The following is a 21,248-nucleotide window of genomic DNA, read 5'->3' on the forward strand; positions in this document are numbered from 1 at the left end:
AAAGTCAAACACAATTCCAAGGAGGATAAGATAATCGTATTGACACGTCTCCATCAATCATGGTTTTATCAAGCAACACACTCTATACATTACAGTATTTTATCTCTTCTGTTCACCATTTTCTGGAAGCATGAGGATAGAATGTTTTCCTGCTGCTGAAAAGATCACACAGTCTTTCTAAAATATCCTTGATGAAAGATGTCCCCGCTTGCGGTCTATCTTCTAGTCCCTAGAGGCTTGTACTAGCTTTGTGGGTAGTGCTGATGGTGGGGATGGGTGTTTACAATCCTGATTGACTGAGGGCTTTCACAATTATTCTATTTTTAAACCAGCAGCTTTTCTTTTTTTTAAAGCTCAGCAATCCCACTGAGATCTAAGAACAGGTACAGATAGCTATCTCCAGTGATAAAGATTGAATTTAGTCTCGCCAGTGAATTAAGATGTGACAAAGACTGCACAGAAAAAGTGCAAGTACAGAGATGGGTGGAAAATAGAGGAAAGGGGTTGGGTTTTGCCTCAGCTCAAGTATACGATCAAGTATACTTATTTGCTTGCATTTGTAAAGAAATGCCAAATACAAGGTGCAGGAAATACCACAGTAAGCTTCAGTATTTAGACCTCAACTTATCTTTGTAACTCAATGAAGGAATCGGGCACCATTCTTCCAAAAGATATTCTCCTTTGGTATGAAGATGATGGTGGTGGAGGGTTCTTTGTGATATATCTGTCTAGAATTTTCCATCTGTGTTCATTTTAGTTAATATTCTGCCACTTTAAAAGCCATAGTGTCAGATTCACATCATTTTCATACTCCTGAAACAGTTCACTGACCCCTTTTTTCTGTACAGATAGGGGCTTATCAGGGTAGAAATGTTTTATCATGGGATAAAAGAGATCAAAGTAAGTTGAGGTTACAGCTGAGTCCATAAGTATTTTATACTGAGGATTGGGTATTATTAAAAATGGCTGCATTTTCTAAACAGTTAATGTTATACTAATTAAAGTAATTTCTATCACATCTTAGTTATTTGACTCAAACTCCACTCTGGTGGTTTGCAGAGGAAAAGTTGTCCCAAATCTTAGGGACCAAATTATAGTATAATGCATTCGATGACCTTGCACTATAATAAAAATGGCATTTCAGACACTGAGATTCACCCTACAGCTGTCAGCGATCATGCTCCTGTATCTTTAACACTAATGCACAAGAATAATACTACGCCAAGTAAAAACTGGAGATTTAATACATCACTGCTTAAAGATGAAGACTTTATTAAATATTTTAAAAAAGAGTGGACTTCATATTTAGACTATAATGACACTCCCGGAACTTCAGCATCTGTTCTATGGGAAGCAGGGAAAGCTGTGATGAGAGGTAAAATAATTTCTTTCTCATCACATAAAAAGAAAGAAGAAAACAAAAATATTCAGGAATTAGAAAAAACCATTAAATCACTAGAAGAAGCCTATGCGTCCCACCAAGATCAGGAAACATTGAACAAAATACGCAAAACAAAACTAGAATTAAATGAGATAATTGATAAAAAATAAATAAATAAAAAATTCTTAGTACAAAGACTACGCTTACAAAATTATGAACATGGTAATAAATCCGGTCAATTTCTAGCAAACCAGCTAAAAATAAATGAAGAAAAAACAACTATATGTGCTGTTCAAGATTCATCTGTGAACACAATATATGACCCGAAACAAATAAACAACATTTTCAGGGATTTCTATAAAAGATTGTATTCACCACAAATAAACCTGTCTAAAAAGGAAATTGATCATTTTTTAGACAACATAACTCTTCCAAAATTATTAGACACTCAAGCAATGGCACTGGATTCGCCACTGACATCAGGTGAACTCATCAGGTGAAAGTATGCCCAATAATAAGGCTCCAGGTCCAGACGGCTTTCCTGCAGAATTCTACAAAGAATTCTGGTCGATTCTAGCACCAGTTTTTTACAGAACGTTGTTGGAAATCAAAGAAAAGGGCAGACTTCCATCAAATATGAATTCTGCAAACATTAATCTCCTGCTAAAACCAGGCAAAGACCCTGTATATCCCTCAAGCTATTGTCCAATATCCCTTATAAATGTAGACCTTAAAATAATCTGCAAAGCTCTCTCAATGAGACTGGAGAAAATAACCCCCCTCTTAATTCATCCTGACCAAACTGGTTTCATATAAGGTAGGCACTCATCAACAAATACACGTAGATTACTTAATTTGATAGACTACTCATGCAGTAAAAACCTTGAAACTACAATATTTTCTTTAGATGCAGAAAAAGCAGCAGAGATAACTGGAAATTTCTATTTGCAACTTTACACAAAAATGGCTGTATTTCCTAAACAGTTACTGTTATACTTTAATTAAAGTAATTTCTATCACATCTTAGTTATTTGACTCAAACTCCACTCTGGTGGTTTACAGAGGAAAAATTTGAACCGCCCTCCAAAACTTTCATGTCCCAAATCTTAGGGACCAAATTATAGTATAATGCATTCGATGACCTTGCACTATAATAAAAATGAACTCAGAGCTTACAAAACAGCTGAATCGTTTCCAATGTTAGTTAAGGGCTCATCATTTTCCCTATAATTTGTCACCCTTCAATATATACACTATGACACAGTGCAATGTAAGGTTTGGACTATATCCAGTAATGCAGAAAATTATTAAAGTTTTTTTAAAAAGCACAAAATTTCCTCAGGGCAGCAGCCTAAGGCAGCTCTCATCTTAAAAAGAGAATATCAACCCTAAATTAATATGTTGTAGCATTTTAATTTGTCAATTCCAAGTGCAGGAATCGACAAATTACCAAGTACAGGTTCAGGACAGCAAAAAAACATCTCTTCTTTCTTATTTGAGTGAAGGCATGGCTTTTTTGGAGCCACATTATATGAATGTGTTGTAAATGCATCAAGTCAAAACTGTGAAGTTTATTTTAAAGACTGGTTTATTTTCTAGTTGAAATCTGTTTTCGTTCACTTATAACAAATGTCATGTTGTTGTAAAAGCCTGTAGCTCCAAATGATTCTAAGCACCAAACTTCCAGCTAAGACTCATCGTGGTGTTATTGTTGCCAGATAACAAACTCGACACAAGCAAAGTACTGATCAGCTGATGACATGAACATTACTTACATTTGACATCACCAGGGTTCTCTGTCACTGTCTAAATGTAAATGGTAACATGCACTTACAATGTTTTTTCCCCTTCTCTCTCTTTGCCCCCCAGTGGCCAGCAGGCCTTCCTATTGGAGAACGTGCCCTGTAACAGCGACACTTGCCACAGTGTTGGACGAATGTTCCACATCCACTGGGACCAGTCCGATTTAGGAGCCATTCAAAATGCCGTCAGGGCAACTTTCTTTGACATCTATGAGGACGTGAGTAGTTACATTTTGTGTTGATTTTCAGTTCTGTCCAGTAGTATTTCATAAATCATTCTCTGTACCATTTCTTACGCCTTTTTAAAAACTCATTTCTATGGATACTATTCTTAATAATTTTTTTATGTTTTGACTACATTTCCATAGCCAAAGATAATCTTGGTCTAGTGGAACTACAGTTCTTTAGCCAGCTGATTTTCTTTTAAATATAGCCTATTTTAAATATACATAAAAAGCCATGTGCAGCATATTTAATCATTTAACCTTGTTATTTTATTTTGTTGTTATTTATACATTAGGAGACTCACAGGAGCCTTGTATGCAGCTTGCAATATTTGTACTTTTGAAAATTTAACTATAATAACAACTATAACAACTCCCACTGCAATATTAGATTTGCTTTTATGATGAGGGAAGCGTCATCCACCTTTGTGTAAGTAGATCCGATGCTCCTGACAAGTTAATCTTACCTGAACTCTTACATGCAAACTCTGAGAATATCAGACAAGTTAGGCTCATCTTTTTTAGCAAAAAGCACCCACACTCATCACCTCCCCTAGTTTAAGAGCTGACATCAAGTGAATAAATGTCAACATTAGATTAGTTAGACCTACCATTCTCTGTTAGATTGTTGGAGTCAAAGCATTAACTAGTCAGATTTCCCTGCTGTCAAAAACAATATTGCTCTTTCTGAACTCATATTAATTAATTAATTAATTACTTCATACTGGTAGGCTATTAGTATAGTACTTTTCTCTTTATGAATGCAGCATTAACAACTGTCACAAGTCAACTATGCAGTCATCCAGCTGACCCTCAGAATACAGCTCTGGGTCATTTGTCTCCGCTCACAGTCTTTCCACTTTTGTCTTATTTTGTTAGATATACCAATAAACTGAAATCATTTTGTGAAAATTCCTACGTAAAGAAATCCTTGCCAAATGGAGCAGAGGAATGCATATCAGAGAGTGTGCAAACTAGGATATCTCTAATGCAGAAAAGTGGATTATGTGTAAAGCTTTTTTGACACACGCATTAACAGAATTGTTTACATTAATCGGTTTTCTTTTATATTCTGAAGAAATAACTCCTGATTTAGACTGAGAATATGAGTATTTGGTTCAGTGCTTCATTGTTGTTATTAAAATATTTATAAGCACATGGAGTAGCGTGTGCATGAGTGTGCTCCCCCCCCCCCCTTTTTTTTTTTGAGCTACTGTATTTATTTGTGTGTGCGCGCGCATGAATGCTCTGTGTGTTTTTGTTTTTTTTGCTCTCCCTCATTGTTGCAGCGTTATTCTTCACTTTGTGCATTTTTATTTTGGAATTTGATTCATTGTGGGAGTGGGTGCAATAGATGCAGGACCTGGCAATACACCACTATAGAGGAAGAGTAGATAAAACAAGATGAGATATACTTTAATTTTCCCAAACGTTGGGAAATGATTTGTTAGGTTTTGCTCTCATTAAGTGTGTTGCTCTGTGATATTAAGCATTTAATTAATGCTGCAAATGGGCCTTGCTAGAAAACATCTACACATACTCTCTTACACACTACCTTTGTCAAAATCCTTCTTTGTGTGTGTCGTAGACTTTGATTCCAGCACTCACCCCCAGTCTCTTAATGAGAGACTACATATAGTACAGAAGCTGTATTGCGATCTACTGTATGTTCTTGTCTTATCAGAATTAATTACTACTGCTAATGTGGCCTGTCTATTAAATTCAACTCTCCCGCTTTCAGTGCTTGGCTCTCTCACTCGCCCCTGAGAGAGAATTTATAAATGAGACCGAGAGAAAGAGAGACTTAGTGAGGAAAGGAGGAAGACGGCGGAATAGAGATGATGCGATAATTCTGGATGAGACATCCAGTATGTCAGAGGGATAAAAATGTACATCAGAAGAAGCACCATGCCATGCTCTCATTGTCCCTTATCTGTGTGTCTGTCTTCATTTGCAGGGTATTTTAGACATGCTGGTTCAGAGCAAGGCAGAGGGCAAACAGGACTTGAGAATTCACGCTTTGAAGAACAATTTCGAAGCCGATGCCTACTTCGTTAAAGTGATGGGTAAGGGACTGATTTGCCAAGTATGCTCCCTTTCTCACTACTCTCCCCATGCCGAAACCAGTCCCTTGAAGGGGCAACATGAAGGAAGAACATTTATTTCCATTCCCAAGCTGTTCCTCACCAGATAACATACACATACTGAAATTTGAATATATTATCATTTAGTCCTTTTTTTCTTATTTTCTTTCTGTAACAGCCCCTCCTAGACCAATTAGAAACATTAAACATGAGCAAGTCTTTTCCCCAACCTCGAAAGCAGATGGTCATGACTATTATCTGTCATATTTTGATTTCTAGCCTGGAGCTACTCAGTTGGTGGTGAAAAAGGGATCTCTCTGAGCTTTTTGTTCAATTTCATCTTAAATTAAACTGGCCACTGTCCGCACAAAAAGATCTGCTGTAGTAAATGCACCTTCTCCCAAAAGGCCATTTCGAATCTAGTCTCCTTGTACAGCACATAAGGCACTCTATTGCACTCTATTGCCTCTCAAAACATAAAACCACACTTCTCCTAGTCTATGTTGGTGCCATTAATGAATCAATGGCTGTTGAGATGAGAGGAAGAGGAGTAATTGGTTTTTTTGTGAAACATATATTCTTCTTCTTCCTAGCGGTTTATATCCCGCGACACAGGGTCCGCTATCTTGCATGCCTTCCTCCACTTCTTTCTATCAAGGGCGTCTTCTGGTGTAATATTCACAGCCTTCATATCATCCTTGATTCGGTCCATCCAGCGCTTTTTTGGTCTTCCTTGTGGCCTAGACCCAGAAGCCACCTCAGCATCTTCATCTCCATGGTGTGAAGAGCTTGTTCATGTTTGGTCGTCGCTGGCCAGCACTCTGACCCGTAGAGTGCCACTGGGCGCACAATTGACCTTAGGATAGATTGGCATTCTCTTGTCACATAAGACTCCACTCACCTGATGCCATTTCCTCCACGCTGTGTTGACACGGAGTCTGGCGTCTGGTAGACTTTCGCAGTCCGAGATGACAAGGGACCCGAGGTACTTGAATTGGGCAACTTTAGTCAGCGGCTCGCCGTCGATAGTGATGGTACTGTTGGTCTGGGGGCTGCATTCAAGGTACTCAGTCTTCTTGATGTTCAGGCGCATGCCGTTTTCGAAGAGCCAGTCTTTCCATGCTTGTGTTTGGGTTTGCAGGGCTAGGCAGTTTTCTGTTTCTGATAGGCACACATCATCTGCATACAGGAGGCTCCATGGATGTGGTGATTGCAGATCAGCCGTTGCGGTGTCCATACAGAGAGTGAACAGCAGGGGCGAGAGGGCCGAGCCCTGGTGGATGCCAACGGTAATCGGGAAGGCTGGTGATGTTCCCGCTGAACATCGGACCTCACTTGTGACGTTACGGTAGAGCAGCTCAGTCCATTTCACATAGGCTTCCGGGGCACCATGAGTTCGTAATGATCGCCAAATCAGCTTGTGGGGGACCCTATCGAATGCCTTTTCCAGATCCAGGAAGACCATGTGCACCGTCTTGTTCTTTTCCTGGTGCTTTTCCATCAGCAAACGGGCCGTGTGTATGGCATCGATAGATCCACAGCCCTTAACAAAGCCGCATTGATTCGGGGTGATTGTGACCAGTTGACGGATCAGATTTTCCAGGACACGTTCGAAGATCTTCATTGCATGGCAGAGTAGACGAATTGGTCGATAGTTGGTGCACTCTGTGACGTCTCCCTTGCCCTTCCAGTTGGGCACTGTGATGCTCTATGTCCAAGCTCGGGGGACTTTGTCTTCGACCGTGATATGGTTGAAGAGTGCTGCAAGGAATGTTGTACCGCAGTTGCCCATCATCTTCTAAATTTCAGCTGGGATGTCGTCCGGTCCTGTGGCTTTTCCGTTTTTCATTTTCTTCAACATGTTTTGGACGTCGGCAGTGGTGATTGGTGTGACAGGCCCTGCGACTGGGTCCGCGGGCGGGATAGGCGGCTGTGTAAATTCTTCATTGCTGATTCCAGCGAAGTAATCTGACCAGCGCTGAAGGATGTCTCGGGGGTCTCGCAGAACCTGCCCATTGGCTCCTTTGATTTGGACAACATGGTTTGTATCAAAGTCCTACTTCACGCGGTGGCGGGCTTTGGCAAGTCGGTAGATGTTATTGGTCACTTCTGGGGTTTGGAGCTGGTCATAAAAATCTTGGTAGTGTCGTCTTTTCGCGGAGGCCACTGCCCTCTTTGTTGCTGATTTCAGCGAGCGGTATTGGGTGAGATCTTCATGCGCTCGCAATCGCCACCAAGTCTTATAGGCCAGCTTCTTCGCTTTTATTGCTTTTTGTACCTCCTCATTCCACCACCAGACCTGTTTCTCAATGTATTTTTCGCCCGGTTTTGTTGAACCAACGGTGTCCTCCGCAATGTTGTGGATGCGCTGTATGATCCTGTCCAACGTGTCCCAAAATTAATATTTTGTTTCATCGCTGCATCCAGTCTGTGGTGCATAGCAGGTCACAACATTAACGTCAGCTGTTCCTAGTTCGATTCTGATAGACATTAATCGATCAGATGTTCGCTCAATTTTATACAGGGATTGGAGCAGGTGTTTGCTGAGTGCGATGGCCACTCCATTCTTAGTGGCTCTCTCTCCGCAGTAGAAGAGCTTATATCCCTCTCCAATCTCCGCCGCTTTGCTTCGGGTCCATTTGCATTCTTGAACACAGGCTACGTCGATGTTCCTCTTCTTGAGTACCTGGGCCAGCTCTCGGCTGCATCCAGCCAGAGTTCCAATGTCGATTGTTCCGAATCGTAGATGAGCTGGCTTCTTTTGGTAGAAGTTTCTGGCTGGCATGTCTATAAGATGCGACAAACTGGTGATTGGATTTTGCCGGCCGAAGCATATATTATACCTGATATTTTTTTGTACAGTAGAGTGAGTTTGACTTGTCTGTTGGGTCACATTTCAGTGGAAGTACACGTAGATATTTCAACACAAAGACTTCATTAAAGTGTGTGAGGTACACAAAATGAATTAAGTTATATACACAAGGACAGAGCTAGTACATTATCCATTATACATGCATAAAACCTCATATACCAAAGCCACTGGCCATCTTTTATCCATTAGAAAAGTCATTATCAGGTTCCTGTTTACTTCAAGACAAACCCCCAAATTATCAACTGTCACATAAATCAAAAGGCATTTAATATTTAAATAATCATCGGTTCTATTTATTCCCATGGTGTTGAGGGTGTATATCATAAAGATTTCTCTCCAGGCCAGCTTCTTTAAAGCATCACCTCTTTTAATAGTCAGCATGACCTTCTCAGTCAGAGAGAATTTTAATGAAGAGGTTGAAGAGGCTGATTTGCTTTCATGCCATATTTCCAATTGTATGCAATAATTATGCAGTAAATTACATATTTTTTCTATTTACTGTGCATTTGTTTCTTTTTTACAGCAAAGATTTAAAAATCAAGCCAAGAATGTGTGATTCAGGTTGTAAAGGCATTTACCACTGATTTACCACCAAAATTTAGTATTATCAGGTAAAGTTATTAACCCAAAGTTAAAGCAATGGGTATGGGTGTAGTGTATTGTTTTAGGGAGTCAATAGCCTGATACAGTTATTGCTTGTCTTTTTCTACTTTTTCATTACCCAATTATCCTGTCATTTTCCACTTTTGATAGTCAGGCAAAGCTGTCAGAGATCCTCGAAAAAATACCTTCTATTCTTTTATGCAAGGAAGACAAATGTTCACTAAGTCTGAAGAAACGGCACACACTTTTTGTCCAAGAGTGCTGTAAAACTTGTATTCAAATGTCTCACTACAAGCAGCCTTGGCTTCAGTATCTGTTCAGAAATAGTTTCATGTATTTTTGGCTCACTTTTTTTTTTTTTTAAGTTAATAGATTTTATTTCTTTCATTTTTTTATTGCAGCAGTGTTTGAGTAAAAATCAAGATGTGTTCTTTTGAAGTCAAAATGTTTGTACAGCATTAGTACCTGGTGACATTTGAGAAAAGTAAAAATAGTTCCACTCTGGGGTGGGCCTGTGCACAATTTAATCTGTCACTCTGCTCTGCTCATTAGCACGAAAAGGAGCGCTGCTCATCCCTTTCTGTTTCTGCACAGTTGGTGAACAGTTGTTGTTTTGTCTATTGGGAGGGGAGGGACTACACCTCCTCCTCTGCTTTCTGAATCACACACAAAAAACGACACACAGTGGTACTAACACTTAAATTATGCCTCAGAATCAATATTGTTTTCAAGGGATTACATACAAAACAAGTTAACCTCTCCTGAGGTGCACTGTATACCAATGATGCCTTTCACTTGTCATTGATTTAATGAAGACATTATACTGTTGACACAGCAGATCAACAATAAAGGCATTTGAGACCTCATTCCACTCAAACAAATTGTTTGTGGTGGTAACAAATGCTCAAATTACATCAAGTTCACAATAGTGGATCAAGTGATTTGAGTCATAAGACAAAATGAAATAAAATTATAGTTTGGATTTAGGAATTTAGTATGTTGGTATCCACCACAGTGGTATAGTGCAAGTACCCTTCACTTGTTAGCCCGTTCAGTTAGACAGTTAAATGTCTTAATACACATCTTTGAATTGAGCCAGCAAACCAATCACTGCTTTCTCCACCACTTGAATGACACAGAGTGGCAGAGCAGTGCCATACTTTCATGGAATAATAGGATGTGAGAGGCAGAAGAAGGTTAGTTCCATTGCACCGACCTGTTACAACTGACACTAAAACCCTCTATTTGGTTCAGTTGGTAGCAACACTGTTGTTTCTGGGAACTTGGCAACCTGGTAATGGCAAGGTGTGTTCTGTGACATGTCAAGGTTAGTTGAAGTAGAAGCAGTGACCTGGATATCAAGTTGTAGCGCTAAGATTTGACCCAGGTGTCTTGTGTTTTGGCTTCCATTTTGCATTTGTGAGACATGTGTTTAAGCTGAAAGGTTGTCCTACTGAAGGTGCAAGTGGTTCCTAGGTACCCACAAGAAGTCTGCGTGGACTTGATATGGACAAGCTCTAATGTTTTCATTACATAGGGTTGAATTATTAATCGTTTCTGAAATAAAAAGTGAAATTTAGAATTTGCAAGAGGAGCAGTTGTAATGACTCACCAACACATATTACCAACAATGTCTTTAAATTGCTGTAAAAAGGGAAGTAATTATTCACCAAGTCCCAATTTTGCAAATTGGCTGTCAAGACAAGATTTAACAAATATTTTTATTCAGAAAGAAAACATTTTGTTTCATTATGATGTTCCAAAATATAGACTGTAAAGTGGTGAATCATTTTCTAAATAAATAATTTTTCCAGCTAACTGCAGCTCACACTATATCATTCACAAGCCGTCTCATTACTATGGCTAACACCTGCTTGATTAGTTACCAGTAGCCAGAAATTTAACATTTATATTTCAAGTGCATGATAGTGTTGTTTAAAGCCTATCATCTATAACCCTATAATGCATACTTCATGCATACACACTTTCAGTAGACAGAGAGGATCACTGGGAGTTTCTGAGCTAGCACTTGGCGACCTTTTAACAGGGAGAAATCTCCATCAGAAGTAGGCTCAAGATGGGACAGCCATCTGCTGCCAGTTAGGGAGTAATGGGAAGGAGAGAGAAGAGCACAAAAAGACAATAAACTGCAACCAATATAAAAATAAACTCTCTGGTTGTTGGGGCTGGTAACTGGATATGAGAAAAATGCTGTTTCTGAGCTAGAAATGCCTGCAAAAAAGTACAAAGAGAGAAACAGAGAGAAAAACAAAGAGGACAAAGAAGAAACTATAAAAGAGAGAAGACAGACGGTTATGGCAATAGGATTCCAGCGCTGTCACACATGAGCTAAATAATGACAGTAGGTTACAGTAGGTAAGTGATGCATTGACATGCACAGTTAAGATGCTGCTCAGTTAGCAGTCGCTAGGAAAGCTTCTGATTGGGGATCTTCATATCATCACCTCAACAAACTTGCTCTGATTTCCTCAGAAAACCTTGATCTTGAGCTGTTTTGGTTATTGATGTAGAAAAAGAAAGTGTCACAATCTCCTGAAGTTGATGGACATTTTAAAACATCTTTAGATTCTGTACAAGCAAAAATGCTGACACATCGACACGCACACTCAACCTTTACACAGTAGTTTGCCACTGATTACAAGCAAGTGGCTTTTATTAGCGATTTCTCTTATTAATGCTGGGTTGTGTAGGAAATGACAGGATTCCTTTATCCAATATTTAAAAAAATTAAAAGTGCAACAAGATAGCCGCCAGTCTGTAAACAGACTGCCAAAAATACGTGGCTGTGCTGTAATAATGCAAGGTGTTTAATTTATAGACAGTAACAATTCCTGAAATCATTGTCGCAATACTGTTTACAAAAATCCCAATGAAATTAAGTATATTCATCAAATCTTTATCCCTAGATGCACAGAACCCATATTCCAAATTCAGTGGGCTATAATATATTGGTTGGTTGTAGACTCTGCTTACCAGAAATCCCTGGGCTCCAACACAAGATGAAAGTTTGTTCCCACATAAAGTGCACGTATTTCAGTTTGTATTCTAGTCAGAGAGGAACTGCTGCTTTTCTGATATTCTTTCTTTCGAACTTGTTGTTTACATGCTCTTCTGCAACATTTTAAGAAGCTGGTTCGCAGGGGTTCTGGGTAATTAGAATGAGAAGGGAGGCAAGGAAATGGCATGAACCTCTGCATGGATTCCCTCCTGTCAATGAAACCCCTTACAGCTAATAGGAAAGAAGCAGCTGGTGACTTTGTGTGCATCAGAGGAGGCACATTGTAATCTAGATTCTCTCCAGGCATAGTCGGCTCAACATCAATAAACATGGTTGTACAAATTGGGAATCTGAAAGACCACTACATTAGGAAGAAATATAGCAAAATACTAAAACTATTATATATTAGGTGGTTTATATATGCCAAAAAAGTGAAAGAGAGTCATTTGTTTCTAGTTTTCTAACAGCTTTTGTGTGTATGCTTGTACGTGTGTGACCTTGACGCGTCCCCTTTCCTCGTGCCGTAACAGGAATTCCTTTCGTGCCGCCTCTTTAAACTCTGCCGTCCTTATCGTTATCCATGTCTTGTCTCACTGCAGCACTTCAAACAACACACAAAAAGATACACCCACGCCAAAATTCATGTTTTTTTTCCTCCCCACTGTCAGCTTTCCCGTGTCTCCTCTTCATTCAGCTTCACTTATTACATTTCTGGTTGTAAATATTTCATACATGTTCACTGTGTTGCATTTTCACTCCATCTAGCAGAGTACAGATGAGAGAGCAACAAGCAACCAAAATAAAAATGTATCTGTCAAGTGTTCACACCTTGTCAACATTTCATTCCTCTCCCTTGTGAGTGTGAGCTCAAATTCAGCTTAATAGCCTTGCACCTCCTGTGAATCCCCATGAGGATAGAACTGTTTATTTACCATTCTATTCAGGCATCTTTGATAGCACAGCTAATAGTATTACACTGTAGTAAGTGAGGCCTAAAGCGTGCACTTCATATTCAGCCTTGACACTTTGTCAGTTAGTTGTGTGTCTTTGTAGACAGCCTGATACAGTCCTCTGTTCTGTAAGATGAAATCCCATTTTCTCAAGATGACATCCCTCAACCCTCCCATGCGCATTATTGAACAACACCCACTGTAGGATTTACTTTGTGTCCAGCCTGGTATACACTTGCATGTGTGCGCAGTTTCTGAGTGAAAGCTCAGATACCATGAAGTACTTTGACTTTCCAGGCTAAATCCATCACAATTTCCATCACACACACCTTAGACAGCAACCTTGCCTTTCTGCCTGCCAGAATCCTGGACTCTTGCAGGCATGTTCACACTGAGATGACCTGAACCTGTACTGGTTTGACATCTTATGCTTCCAAGCTCCTGACATAGAATAGTCCCCTCAGTAGTGCTTTCCATCAAGACCTGTACCTCTGTTGCTATCGAACCATTTATTATTTACAAGCATGCTATAACTTTGTGAGTAGAGCCACAGAGCAGTGAAAAAGTTAGTAAGGACCCCATTCTGTAATAAATAAAATAAAATTGAAAGCAGAGGGTAAAAATCATATCGGTTCTATATGTCTTGTTGCTTTGACAGTATTTCAAGGAAGGTTTCTTTTGTATAGTCAGTTGAATTTGGTATACTCTAAAGTTGCTTTTCAGATTTAGACCCTGAGTATTTTAGTTAATATGAAGGTGAATTGTTGGTAATAGCTTTTATTTAACGCAGCCATATGAAGTGCCTAATGCTGGAGTGCCAGAAATTGTTAAACACACAGCACATACAGTGTTAGTTTGCAAAAACCAAGCTAAAGTACAATACAAAAATTAAAATAAAATAAAAAATTATATAAGTATATTATATACATATATATATTATTAATAAATAAATTCAAATATAAGATGGTAATGAGACCTAATATGGCCTGAAGATGACAACACTAACAAAAAGACAGGGTCTGAGTTGGAGGTGACAGTTTCTAGATGTGAAGATCTTCAATGGAAGTCACCAGATGGCCAAGAATAGAAATGAATGTTAATTTTTGAATGTGGCTACACTGCAAAAATGAAATTTTTGGCTGACAGATTGTTGTATGTTGAGACTGTAGTTAGCAAGAGTCAAGAACTATTTGTATTTTTTATTCAGAAAGAATATAAATGAATATGAATGAGAATATAAATTGTAAAGTGATTAATCATTTTCTAGATAAATAAATTTTTTTTACCTAACTGCAGTACGCACTAAATCATTCACAGGTGTGCTGTCTTGATTAGATACCAACAGGCAGGATATTCAAAATTATATTTAAAGTGCATGATAGTCTTGTTTAAAGTATATCATCTTTAATTCTCTAATGCATACTTCATGCATGCACACTTCCAGCAGAGAGAAATCTCCAGTGATCCCCTCTCTCTCCAGAAATGATTATATCAGAGGGACATTTCAGGTTGAGCTGCTTGGAGACAAAGTTGGTGTTTTAATTTCAGTAAAAACAGGTTAGCACATGCAAGATGAAATTAAAGGTTTTCAGTATAACACAAAGATGATGGTTAGTTCTGATGTTTGTGTTTTGTGCTTTAGAGAGAAATATATTAATATAGACATAATAACCACCTGAAGATCCACATTTGGCAAGCAATGAATAGAAAAATTACTATATGACACCTGTCTCACAATCTCTGCTACAATTATATGTGTAGTTATGCATCTCAAGGTTGTGTCGGTACTTTTGTGAGCCAGGTGGATCCTGGAAGGTGCTTTATTTGCTGTGATCAGGCATTGCATTATTACCTTTAGTGGTAGAATGCATGTTTTCAAGTTAAAATGAAGTTTGTTAATTGAGAATTACAGAGGAAAAACAGAAATGTTGCAACTCTTTTTCAGCTGCTCTGTAACTGATATTTTCCTCCAGGTCTTTCTGGAGATTTTATTGAGGGTGAAAGCAAAAAAGAATGGATCTGACATTGATTATATTTGCAGTCACAGCATGGTACAGATTTCTCAGACACCAACAATGAAGCCAATCACAGAATGTGTAGCAGCAGTTTCGATTCAATTTCAGCCAGTTTGTTATAATTGAACCCATTCATTAGCTTTAGCAGTCTGTGGTTAAAAGTATTGTGCCACCTACACATTACACCTACAGAAGCTGTTTGGACCATGGAAACCAATGGCATGAAGCTCCCAGCACACAGTGTTTGTGATGACATTAATACCAAAGGAGGTTTGGAACGCAGTTTGCAGTTAATGATTCAATGGAGCGTTGGCAACTTTTACCTACTATGTACCCCAGCACTTCCCACATCCCTAACTTTATTTGGTCTGCCACTTCATGGCTGAGTTGCTGTGGTTCCTAAACACTCACACTTGCAATATTTCCACTTACAGCTGAATATCTGGGAATATTTAGGCGGGAACATGCTGCGAAGATGGCATCCTATTAGAATACGACACTCTTCAGTGAGCTCTTTAGAATGACCAATTCTTTCACAGAGGCTTGTTAAGGCAGACTGCGTAGCTGGAGGCTTGATTTTATAGACCTGTAACAACATGACTGAAAATACCTGTGCATGTGTTCAGATTTAATCATTTAGGAGAAATTTTAGCATTTTTACCCCCAACAGTGTAAAAGGATTTTTTTTTTTTAAATTTGCACTTATTACAAAACATAGTAAGGACGTGCATGACTGTTAAATCGTATGCAGAGCAAAGTGGATCCACATTAAGCTGTGAAAAAACCGTGTATGCAAAGTGGTTGCTTGGTGGACAGATGGATGGATGATTACTGCTGAGGAGGGAGGAAATGGGAGAAATCATAAACTCCAAAATTAGAAAGAAGGATAAAATCGTGGGTGATGGGAAGGAGGCGGGTATCTCAACATGAGCATCTCAAAGTGTGTGTTCATGTCAGTGTGTGTCTATGTGTATGGAAAAGACATGAAGAGAGAGACTGACAGGCAGAACTGTATGAGTTGATTAGTTTCCTGCTCACTTATTAGGATGCAGATTAGCTGCATTGAGAAACATCTGGGAGCTTTTCTCAGGCTAACATGTTCCTCATTCTCTCCTCACTCTTCACATCCTCTTTCATCATTTCTGTGTGAAATTCAGACCTCTTTTCTCCACTTTCCATATTTTCTCCTTTCTCTTTTTTCTGTTTATCCACCCATTTTTTCCCATTCATTTCCTCCTTCTAACCCCTCTCCAGCCTCTGTTTTCATAGTCTCACCTTCTGCCCTCACTCTGTCAGCACTCTTGTTTCTCTTCTGCAAATGTCTCTTTTACGGTCCTCCAGTTTCCTCTCCACTCTTCTCATCCTGTCAGTCAGAACTGTCTTTTATTCCTTCTTTTCATTCCATTTAAATGGCAATGAGGAGATTTACACGAAGTCTTTAAATGTAACTGTGTCATCCAGAGTAGTATTTGACTGGAGGCAGTATTTCCAGAGTGGTGTGACTACTTTTTCTCTCTCCCTGTCGCCACACAGAGAGTGTGGAAGTCCTGGTCCAATTTTTCTTTAAATCACCCCCTACCAGCTCAGTTGAAGTCTCAGTGACTCTGACCGTAAATTAAGCTTTTAAGCAAGTGAAACAATACTACATATTAAAGTTCATTTATTTATATTTATCATCTGTCTACAATGTTTAATAGAAGCTATTGTAGAACAAATGAAATTACATAAAACACCCAGTGGGTGTTGTATTTTGGTGTAACGGTGTGCCAATAATTTTAGCTGTCTTTGTTCATTTCAAAAAGAATAACATTGGACCTCTACAACCAAATGGCCAGCAGCAGTGGGGAAATCAGCTTCAGAAAAAGAAGCATAAATCAATTTCATGTGAACAATGTCTGTTGAGAATGAAGGTAGATGAAAGACGGACCAATTATCACATTATGGGAAGTGGTTTAGATAATGGAAAAAATAATAATAACAAGCAGTACCTCATTTTAAATTGGACTTGGGGGATGTTTGATTCATGAAGTCATGAAGACTAATCCAAAGATCTGTCGCTTTATCACCTATTCAGGTTGTAAATCGTGTTTTTAAAAAGTAACTAAGTAATTAATTACTTTTGAAAATAAGTAATCGGTAAAGTAAAGGGATTACTTTTGGGGGGAAGTAATCAGTAATTAGTTACTGATTACTTTTTTCAAATAACTTGACCAACACTGGTTATCACACTAAGGGTATATGTGCCGTTTTTATCTAGATGTTGGAGGTGGGGTTTTTTATGTCACACCTTTTGCTCTGTTTATTTTATATATTTAGTATACGATAAATATGTAACAGAGAACAGTTCGCAGGTCCCTTGGTTTTATCATTTTACTGGCGCTAAAATAGCTGCCACGACCAATTTTTGCTGTAAAATTACTGTAATTTGTTTGGATAAGGAGAATATGATTTCTTTAGACGTTTAGCCTTTGTGACCACGTTTGACTTTATTTTAATTGATAGGGAATATTAACATTGTGGTCACGTAATTTTTATCAGAACCTGTAACAAACTACAGGCCACTACCAGCTGTTCAGCGACAGTGAGCATACATACTTATAATGATGTTGCCCAAAGTGGAGACTGAATAACGAAGCCTCCCCGTGAGATTTGAATCCTCACGGCTGTGCTGTGCCTAGTCTTACTTACAGTAGGACCAGGCGAGACAATAACCTTTAAAGTGTCTGATGGGAGCACTGGCTAGGACATGTGTATTACAGTGGGCATAAACAGTACACAAAGTCAGTGAATGTTCTGTAACAATATATATGTCATCCCTGTAACGTGGATCACAAAGCCATGAGCAGGAGGTCATTTCACTGCCAGTCACAATGTGTATTCCTTGTTGTCTGGGCATGTGTTGTGTCCACGCGTATCTGTAAGCAGCCCCTTGCAGTCAGCAAAACCAGCCTGAGGACAATGGGAAGTGATGTGCGTCTCAGAGCAAATGCAGCTCAGCTGTCTGTTTGCTGTGTTTGTGTGTCAGTGTGTTTGCGTACAGTGTGTGTGTGTCTGCATGGGTCTCGTTGACTCACACTGGTAGCTACTAGCGCTGATGTGGCATGTTTCCTTATCAAAGTCTGCTCATCACATTTTACTCTTTATGTGTGTCGCTGCGTGCATTTCACTTTCATACATGACTTCAGCTAAGAACACTGTTGTGAAGTTTGCATGTGGTTACCATGACTCCAAGACTGCCAGCAAGGAGGCAGTTAAAGGTGAGAGTCTTGCTTGAAGAGGCATGCTCTCTGCCACACACCAGACATTTCTCAAATTGTTCAGCCATTTGTGTTAGAGCTTAGCCAAAGATAATTCATCTCCCTTTCCAGCTCGTAGGTGGCTACTACAATAGAGTGAGACATGCATGAACATATCATAGCAATATCGTGTTGAAAATCTAATTTCAGCTTTATAAGACTTGCGTGCCGAATTGTGTGTTTGTAAGTGTAGTTACAGAAATTCATTTCCCATGAAATTACCCCTCTGCACTGTGAAGCCTGTATTACTGTGATTTTTCTGGTGTGAAAAATACACTCGGAGAGCTTTTTCTCTTGCAAACTATAATGTCACAACAGGTCTCAGTGCAGTGTTTGTAGCAAACATAAAAAGGGCTTCAAATAGTGATTAGTTTTCTTGTGTATCAGCATATGAAATGTTTTCTGCCACATATTTGGGAATCAAAGCTGAGCACAAACATTGATTTTCTTCCTTTTTGTTACATTTAAAATTTAGTATTATATCATTTTTGTATTTTCTATGTAACCAGTGATTTTTTTTGTCACCTTTTTAAAGTAGTGAGTTTAGTTTGTTTTTACAACCCAGACATCAAAAGAAGAAACTTAATTCAGGTTAAAGTTTCCCAAACATTATGTGGAAAGCCAGATGAAATTGTTGGTCAAACAGGTGTTACAGGTGTTAATTTATTAATATTAAATGTCAACACCTCATATATGAATAAATGTTTCAAAACTAGGCTAAGGTTTAATAAGCGGGTGTTTTTGTACATAGTCTATGAAATAGCTTGTCTGATTTTATGAATCTAATAAAGGATCATCTGTGATCATTTATTTGAGTACTGCTATAGATTATATATAAGAAATACACTTGGTTTACACTTAGTGGTGAGAAACAAACTGTCTTCTCATATCACAGAACAAAGACTGGCAGTATGGGTTAAAACACAGTGCCCCTTACACACCTTCAATAATATCAGGCTAGGATTTATTAGAACGGTGTACTTTTGTCCAAATCAGTCAGTGCACCTCATCGGTTAAATCTGAATAATGGCTAACTGGCAGCTCTTGGCAAGCTGTCACTGAAACTGGACATAACATATTGATGAGTATAGCAAATCCAAGCATGGCACTCGTCTTTTACTTATCATTAATTTAGCCATAAGCCTACACAGTGAGCTGTGCTTCCACATATATTAGAATTCTTCTTCACTGGTTTCTGGGCAGAAACATTCACCGTGTTATTAAAAGCCAGAGCACCCACCACACTAAATATAATTACCTCACAACAAGATGCTCAAACATCTTGGTCATTAGTTTGTTTTTGTTTTTTGGGGGAAACCAAGTGTTCTGCCCAGCAATTTGTGACTGGCCAGGGTATAATTTTTAACATTTTGCTAGATTAGAAAAAATAAATTTCTCAGCAAGAGGTCTTAGCATTCGGCAGTGTTTGAAAACCTGCTCACAAGTGACTAATGTGAACTGGGAAAATTGGGACAGAGCCCATGGGAATCTACTTGCATAGTATAAAATATACATTGTGTACTAATTTTAATCTCTACATTAATTCAAAACCCCAATCCTTACTGCAGATGATAGGTTTTCTGATTCTTCTGAAGGGTGGGAAAAGTGCCTTTGTTTTTCTGTTTCTTCTGATTGTGTGTACACATAGACATAAACAAGCAAATCCTTATTTGATTTTACTCTTTTTGACAGTTAGACAAATGGACTATTTTGGTTGCAGAGCCTTTTCAACAGTGTACATGAAACTATACTGTACAAAGAAACGCACACACAAGCCCTATTCATAAAACGGTGCTTACCGTCTCTGCTTAGCTCACTATCACTATGATGAAAACACGCACAATGACCAACACAGAGTACAGAGGCCAGTTCATCCTCCACTTGATTAAGTTAGCCCTGCAGAGGAGATGCCATCAGTCTTAATGTTACACGAGAAAATAGGCAAGCTCAGTCTGAGCTGGATAGGCTGCACTGCGTGAGAGAGGGTGAGACACTGAGACTATATTGGCAGCATAGGATGCTTGAGAATTATTCTTAGGATCTTGTTTTGTCTATTGTGAAGCTGCTATGTAGTTGTTTCATATTAACTAAGGATTGAAGTATGTGGAACAAAAGAAGCCTCACAGAACACACACACACACACACACACACACAAACACAGACTCATTTTATCTCCTGAAGCAATGGCGTGCCCACTGAGTTGTGAAGGACTTCTGCATTGATGCTGTTTGTCTATCTTTTTCTCTTTATACATGAGTGACTTTGTGCCACAAAATTTGTAATGTAGCAAATTTTTGCCCCGTTTCACTGATTGAAGTTTCTACTTTTTCTGTTGTCGAACATATTGTATTCGTCAAGAGCCTCAGTGTATTTAAAAAGACCTATGAACAAAACTGCCTTGTTATTAGTAGAGATGGAATGATACCACGTTTTTATGTCCAATACCAATACCGATATCATAAATTTGGATATCTGCCGATACTGATATGAATCCGATAGTGTTTTTTAATCAATAAAAATGTTTTTTTAATATCTTGCTGCTTTTTGTATAAGTTCATACTCAAGTTACAAAAAAACAAACACTAAAGCTATTCTGTTATACTTGTGTGCAAAAAATATACTGCACCCAAAATATTTCATAGTTCAGCAATACTGATCAATCTAATAAACTTAAACCTACTCCATCCTCCCTATTCTGGTATTTTAAAGAGTAAGCAACCTAACTAATAGGGTTCTAAAACTCCCAGCAAAAAAAAGCAAAAAACATAGGGCACCACCCACCCTCCACCTCATGATGCTTAATCGACGTAATCAACTTTAATTTGATGCAGTGTGGGGGAAAAATGCACAGAAGTCAATTATTTTTCAAGAATAATTAAATAGATTCAGCATCTTTCTTCAACAGAATTGCAGACTGCACAGATGGAAAAAGTAATAAAGCTTACCTAGGGTATATTAGACTTAATAGTTACTATATACAGTAATGGACTTCTATACATTTT

At 38.6% G+C, this 21,248-nt stretch overlaps 1 protein-coding gene across 1 annotated transcript in view; it reads left to right on the plus strand.

Moving 5' to 3' along the window:
- The window catches only part of itfg1 (integrin alpha FG-GAP repeat containing 1), a 149,941-nt gene that overhangs the window by 81,886 nt on the left and 46,807 nt on the right, over positions 1-21,248 (plus strand). The window contains exons 11-13 of the mRNA XM_005727521.1: positions 3,251-3,401; positions 5,365-5,473; positions 8,966-8,979. Of these exons, the coding sequence (XP_005727578.1) occupies positions 3,251-3,401; positions 5,365-5,473; positions 8,966-8,979 (274 nt within the window). The remainder of the gene's footprint in view (positions 1-3,250; positions 3,402-5,364; positions 5,474-8,965; positions 8,980-21,248) is intronic.

The sequence above is a fragment of the Pundamilia nyererei genome, unplaced genomic scaffold (assembly GCF_000239375.1).
Source record: "Pundamilia nyererei isolate P.nyererei 1_Seehausen unplaced genomic scaffold, PunNye1.0 scaffold00025, whole genome shotgun sequence".
Lineage (NCBI taxonomy): Eukaryota > Metazoa > Chordata > Actinopteri > Cichliformes > Cichlidae > Pundamilia > Pundamilia nyererei.